The 7,488-nt window shown below is 38.4% G+C and overlaps 1 protein-coding gene across 1 annotated transcript; it reads right to left on the bottom strand.

The window, feature by feature from the left end:
- Positions 1-5,427: 5,427 nt before the first annotated feature.
- On the bottom strand, positions 5,428-5,976 carry LOC149258088 (uncharacterized). The gene has a single exon (XM_089400430.1). It carries the CDS (start codon positions 5,974-5,976, stop codon positions 5,428-5,430), a length of 549 nt encoding a protein of 182 aa, XP_089256556.1.
- Between the last annotated feature and the right edge of the window lie 1,512 nt (positions 5,977-7,488).

Raw genomic sequence — 7,488 nt, 5'->3', positions numbered from 1 at the left:
TGCATGTCTATTATGAGAAATACCCAATTGAGATTAATGTTCAAGGATAGTGTACTATCAGTTTCCTGTGTTTTCTAATGGAGAAAACTCATGCATGCAGTCAAGGATTCATCCTTGAGGATTGTGCAGTTTTGAAGGCTGGTTATTCCACTTGGTAATGGGCTAATTATCCACAAGGAATAGTGCAAGGAAATAGGAGCTTGGAGGGCAGAGAGGAAGGCTAGAGAGAATCCAATATTTCCTGTGAGCTTCTGTGAGGATTGTACTGACATCTTGCTAGCTGTGAGAGCTAAGGCTTTGTATAATTCCTATGTATTTCCACCATATATGATAAAACAATAGTGTGGGCTTTTTATCTTAGGATTTCCCCAAAGTATTTTCATGTGTATTGTGCCATTGATTCTTCTTCTTCTGGTTATAATGTTCAGCTCGATCTTTAAGCTTCCGCAAATTCGTAGTAGAAGTAGGTTATAGTGTTCTGATTTGATTAATATTGCATTATCGGGTTAACCTACCAAACATTTTCTACATAACCATCTTCTGCATGTTTAATAAGTTTTGGCTTCTCCCCTGAGCACCTCGGCTTCGTCACGCACAGGTAAGTATTTTGTTCTGACTCTTTCCATCAACATTTGTCTTCATTTCAATGATCTTTGGACTCCTTTGTGAGAAGGTAAAAACCTTTTGTAACCTCACTATGATGGAGTCCTGCTCATGCTTATTCTAGTCTTCTTGTCTTCTAGTTCGATGACTTGTATCTCCAGTTAAGTTATCTACGAAATTCTTCACTTCCTCTCTTTGCAGTCTTGTTTGTCAATCGTATTTTTATGTCTTTTTGATTTGGGTATTTTGTTGTGGTTGTAGGTATCAAACCTAGATAGCTCCCTGATAACTTCAAGGTCAAAGCTCCCCTGTCCAAAAAGGGCAGGGCCTTTCCTTTGTGACCGGTAGTTTAGTTGCGTTAAAAAACTTAAAACCCCAAGAGGGTTTATGTCATATCATATTCTTGAGCAGTATTGTTCTTGTCTCGAGTTTGTTTGAATACATTATCAGTTTTTTGAGTAGGGTAGAACCTAGTTGTTTGATAATATGTATATTTTTATAAACCCTTGTTGGGTTTGTTGCTCAATACTGTCTAGAGCTCGTCCAATGTTATGACCAGTTCGATGTATATTTTGGACTCTTTGAAATGAAAATAATTTAGATTTTGTTTATCAAAATATTTTTGTAAAATGTACCTGTGGTATCTTCTTTGCAATGTTGTACTCGCTCAGTTTGTTTCGACTGTAATCTTGATTTGAAATACGTTGTTCCTTCCTGGTTCAATTCGATTGTAGATAATTTATTGTTCCTCCTTGTTTAATTTGAATGCATCTTGGTTCATGGTCCTGGTTCCTGTGTTGTTAGTTTGTTTATCAAACAGAACTCAGTATGTGGTTAACAATCTATTTAGCCTTAAGATGTCGAGAATGTCACATATAATTATAGAGAATTTATGATAATAAAATGCTTCACACACACAGTTTTTCAAATCAATTATTTCTGATTATTCTTCTTCCGTAAGATGGCAGACCCTCACCTAGGTGGATCTAGTTTTGTTTTGTACCTTTCCAGCATTCCCATATGGTTGAGAAACTATCTTTTAGTTTCAGAATAATTTATTGAAACTAATCCCTAACACTTTAACTAATCCTAATCTAACTATTCTTTTAATTGCAAATTACAATGGCTATGTTAGCCCAAATTTAACTTAAAACAAAATAAAATAAAATTCAAAAACTTCTTCTTTTGTCCAGTAGAAGAAGTCAATTCTAGTTGTTGCCTTTTAGTTGGATGCTCCTGCATCAGGCTCTCGGGGTAAATTAAACTCATGGCTCCTGTCCATGAGCTCTTCAATAGAGTACTCGATGCTTTGAATTTGGGCAATGTCCAACCAAGAACATTCCTCAATAGGACGATCCTTCCATTTAACCAGATACTATAAATATTCCTTCCTTTGTGTCTTCCTGGCCACCTATGTGTCTAATATTTGTTCAATTTCCAAAGGCTTTGTTGGAGGCATTTGTCTAATCCATGATTCTTCCTCATTCCATGTTCATCTCTCCGAACTGTCTTCCTCATCAACAACAATGTAAGGGTACAGATCTGCCACATTAAAAATGGACAAGATTCCTATACCCGAAGGTAACTGAAACTCATAAGCATTTGTAGAAAACATCCGAAGGAAACCTCTTGTTCAGTTTTAATTTCATTTTCAGGCCCAATCTTTTTCATTTTCAATTTGTTGTATTCACCTTTAGGAAACCTCTCCTTGTGTAAGTGTGCTAGTACCAGGTCTCCTACTTCGAACTGTACCTCCCACCTTTTCAAATCTGTTCTTTGTTTGTATTTTTGGCTGCTGTCCTGTAGCTTCAATTTTACCTGTTCATGTAGATCACTGATTGCCTTTGCGAAATCTTCGCCATCAACACTCCTGCGCTCCAACTGACCCAAATCTTGCAACTCATATATTCCACGTGGGTGCATTCCATATAGGATTTGGAATGGACTTCTGCTCGTGCTTCTATTGGGCGAGTCATTATAAGCAAACTCCACTTGTGCAAGCACACGATCCCACTGTCTGGAATTTTCACCAACCAGACTCCTTAGCAGATTTCCCAGACTCCTGTTCACAACTTTAGTTTGCCCATCTATCTATGGGTGATAAGCTGAGCTGAAGTTCAGTTTGGTGTCTAACTTCTTCCACAAGGTTTGCCAAAAATGGCTTGTGAACTTTACATCCCTGTCCGAGATGATGGATTTCGGAAAGCCATGTAATCTTACTATCTCTGAAAAGAACAAGTGTGCTACATGTGTGGCATCACATGTCTTTCTGCATGGAATGAAATGTGCCATCTTGGTGAAATGATCCACCACCACCATGATGGAGTCGAATCCCCGATGTGTCTTTGGCAGACCTAAGACAAAGTCTAAAATGACTGATTCCCATGGTCTATTCGGAATGGGTAAGGGTGTATACAACCTTGCATTCTGGCTGCATCCCTTTGCATGCTGACACACTTTTCATCTGATCACGAATATTTGCACATCTCTTCACATCCTTGGCCAATAGTAAAAGTGGCTCAACTGATCCAAAGTCTTGTCTATGCCAAAATGTCTTGCCAAACCCCCACTATGCTTTTCCTGGATCAAGTTCTCCCTCATAGAACATTCTGGAATACACAACTATCCTCCTTTAAACAACAATCCCTCCTGCATGTTATAGTCCAACCATGGACTATTGTCTCTCAATAGTGGATTTTGGCAAGCTTCATAAGCTTCCTTAAAATCTGCATCCATTTCATACAAGTCCTTAAGATGTTCGAATCCTAATACTTGTACTGCGCTTTCTTGAAATATCAAACTTCTCCTGCTTAATGCATTTGCCACTTTGTTGGCTTGACCGTTGATGTGTTTCAAAATGAATGTAAAACTCTGCAAGTACTCCACCCACTTCGCATGTTTATGATTCAGCTTGTGCTGCTGCATGATGTACTGTAACACAGAATTGTCTGAAAACAAGATAAATTCATTAGCTAGTAAATAATGTCTCTAATGCTTCAGTGCTTGGATGACTGCATAAAATTCTTTGTCATAAGACGTGTACTTCTGCCTACTCTCATTTAACTTCTCATTGAAATAGGTTACTTTCTTATCTTCTTGGCTGAGTATTGCACCAATGGTTGTCCCATTGGCATCACAACGAACTTGAAAACATTTGTTAAAGTTTGGTAATCTTAGAACTCATTTTTGAGTGATTTTCTTTTTTACTAGTTGAAAAATCCTCTCAGCTAACTTTGTCCAATGAAAAGGTTGATTTTCCTTTTTAACACTATTTAGCACAGGTGCACAAATTCCACTAAAATTTTTAATAAAATTCCGATAGAAGCTCATCAGTCCATGAAAACTTCTTACTTCAAATAAAATCTTCGGAGATGCCCAGCTAACTATGGCTGCAACCTTCTCTGGATCCATCTTCAAATCATTCTCAGAAATCACAAATCCCAAATAAGTCAACACTTTCTTTAAAAAATAACATTTTTTAAAATTTATTAGGAGTTTATTTTGCTGCAACTTTTTTAACACACACCTGACATTTGAAAAATGTTCTTCCTTCATCTTGCTGAATATAAGTATATCATCTAGATATACGATCACAAACTTGCCAATAAATTCTTTCAGCATCTCATTCATCAAACGCATGAATGTACTGGGAGCATTGCTCAGTCCAAATGGCATGACCAACCATTCATACAAGCCTTCATTGGTCTTGAAAGTTGTCTTCCATTCGTCACCTTCTCGAATCCTGATCTGGTGATAGCCGCTTTTTAGATCTATCTTTGAAAAGTACGTTGCTCCACTCAGACAATCCATCATATCATCCATCCATGGTAAAGGAAACCTGTACCTGATAGTAATCTTGTTTATCACCTAGGAATTAGTGCACATCCGCCATTCACCTCCTTTCTTGGGAGCTAAAATGGTCAAAACAACACAAGGACTCAAACTCTCCCGAATCAACCCTTTATCCAACAAATCCTATACTTGCTTCTTGATCTCCTCATTGTCTTTTGGACTCATCTAGTAAGCAGCCTTGTTTGGAAAACTAGCTCCTAGAATAAAATCAATATGGTGACTAATGCTCCACTTTGGTGGTAATTTATCTGGTAGATCATCTACCACAATATCACTAAACTCTTGCAACATGTCCTGTATCTCCATAGGAAAATCAGTAATTTCAGTATGTATCAATACTACTCTTGGTCTCCACACAACTACATAGTTTACCTCATTATCTTCAATCTATCGCAGAAACTCCTTTCCGCCTATCAGCAATGCTTTTGTCCCACTAGTTTCTGCAACACTTTCTTCTTTCATGGGAACTAGCGTATGCTTTATCCCATCTTTCACAAATCTGTAACAATTCTTCTCCCCATCATGGACAACCTTTTTGTCATATTTCCATGGTCTTCCCAGCAGAATATGGCACACGTCCATAGGCATAATATCGCAAGTTACCTTATCCTTGTACTTGCCAATGTGAAACTCCACTTCGCACTGCTCATCAACCAACAGTTGGTGTCCTTTCTGCAACCAGGACACCTTATATGGAGTCGAGTGCTTCAACTTCTTCAAACCCAATTTTTCCACCATTTTAGTAGCTACTATGTTATCAGTACTTCCATTATCTATAATTAATTTGCAGCATTTTCCATGCAGCTTGCACATAGTCCGAAACAATGCCTTCCTATGTCTTAAGTCAGCTACCTCCTTATCTAGTTTTAGTACAACCTTGTTCAGCAACAAGGATTCTCCTGTTTCAGACACATTTTCCACCTCTTGTGGTGGTGCCTCTGCTACATCAAGTTGAGCAACATACGCTCCCCTCTATCTAGCTTGCTCATTTTCAGGACATTCAAAAGACCTGTGTCCCCATTTGTGACACTTGTAACACTGATAGGAATTTCCTCTGCCTCTACCATTACCTCTTCCACATTGGTATGGCCTTCCTCCTCTAGTGTTACCTTCCCTCTCAGTTTGTCCTAAAGTCTTCAAACTACTACCCTCTTCATTGTTATTGGAAATTCTACCTCTACCAAAGGACTGTCCTCTTCCTCTGCCGAAACCACATCCTCTTTTTGCATTCTGCTTTCTAGTAATCTTCTCTTCTGCCTTCAAAGCACTTTGATATGCCTCCTCTATAGTCTTAGGGGAAAGAATACTAATCTCGTCTAGGATCTCCATTCGTAGACCATTTACAAATCTCGTTGTCTTCTCGGGGGTATCTTCAACATACCCAGCTCTCAAGTTTACTTTATAAAACTCTTCAGTATATTCCTTTACAGTCATCATTCTTTGTCTCAAGTTCTGCACCTGTCTGTAAAGGGTAATTTGGTAATCTTTAGGCAGAAATTTACTTTTCATCTTCACAATCATTCTGTCCCATTTTTTGATCAGTGGTTTGTTCAATATCCTCCTTTCTTCCTGCACACTATCCCACCACAATGCTGCGTGTCCTTTCAACTTGGTAACAACAAACCTGATCTTCCTATCCTCACTGATTTCTTCATATTCAAAATATTTATCTAACTCACTTATCCAGTCCAACAATGCCTCTACGGAAAAGCTTCCATCGTAGTTAGAATTTTCTAGTCATGGCTTGCTGCTAGCCATTAAAACTAATTTCAACAGTTTGATCTCTGGTCCCTACTCTTTCTATAGATCTTTTGCTGTCTTGTTTACATCCTCACTCTCATTTAGTATATTTGCGCCTTCCCGCTTCCACTGCTGCCAAACATGTAGATAAAGTTCTTATCTCTTCTTGTAGGCCTTCATCTACTACTCCTCTGATGGCTCTACCTCGACCTCTTCTTCCTACTTCCATGTTCATTGAAAGAAGAGAAATTTGGCTGCGATACCACAATTGGTGGGGAACTCAAGGATGAAAACTTTAATTTCAATAAATTTAATACTGTTGACTTTTGTACTTCAAGGACCTTATAATTAATTTAGAAATTAATTCTACCTATCTACACCCTTCTCTTAAGTGATCTCCCTCATGCGATCTTAGGTTGAATCCATGGGATTATTTCTCTGGCTCAAAGTCCCTTGCTTTTCATCATTAGGGTTTGTTTGTCACTTCTTCTTGTTCGTCGCAAGGCCTGAGAGAAATGAGAGGGCAAGGGTTTCGACCCTGTGACTGCCTGTGGTTTGTGGAGGTTCTCTGTCTATGTGAAATGGCTTCGGCTTCTTCTTTGCGGGGTCTTTGTCTTCATGAGACACACATGCTTGGTGACACTTTTCTTCTTGTTACTATTATCCTTCAACTTCTACTCGTATATCCATAGTTCTGTATGTGATTTCTATAACTGTCTTCTTCATGTTCAATAGGTTTCCTCTTCGTTGTTGAGCACCTCGGCTTCGTCACGCAAAGGTAAGTCTTTTGTTCTGATTCTTTCCATCAACATTTGTCTTCATTTTACTGATCTTTGGGATACTTTATCAGCACGTAATAACCCTTTCTAACCTCACTATGATGGAGTCCTACTCGTGCTTACTCTAGACTTCTCATCTTCTGGTTCAGCACTTGTCTCTCCAGGTAAGTTATCAACGGAATTCTTCGCTTCCTCTCTTTGCAGTCTTGTCTATCAATTGTATTTCTTTGTCTTTTCGATATGGGTATTCTGTTTTGGTTTCAGGTATTGAACTTCGATAGATCATTTTTGACTTCGAGGTCAAAGCTCCTCTGTGTGAAAAGGGTAGGGCCTTTCCTTTGTGACTCGTAGTTTAGTTGCGTTAAAAAATTTAAAACCCCAAGAGGGTTTTTGTCATATCATATTCTTGAGTAGTATTGTGCTTGTCTCAGGTTTGTTTGAATAGGTTATCAGTTTTGTGAGAAGGGTAGAACCTAGTCATTTGATAATACGTATATTTTTATAAACCCTTGTT

Source organism: Pinus tabuliformis, chromosome 6 (assembly GCF_031772625.1).
Source record: "Pinus tabuliformis cultivar Carrire ecotype Pingquan chromosome 6, CPIR1, whole genome shotgun sequence".
NCBI classification, from domain to species: domain Eukaryota; kingdom Viridiplantae; phylum Streptophyta; class Pinopsida; order Pinales; family Pinaceae; genus Pinus; species Pinus tabuliformis.
This window is presented reverse-complemented; position numbering and strand designations above follow the sequence as displayed.

Bases quoted from the DNA above. Each gene is read 5' to 3' on its own strand.
- LOC149258088 (XM_089400430.1), bottom strand. From the start codon at position 5,976: ATGATTGTGAAGATGAAAAGTAAATTTCTGCCTAAAGATTACCAAATT.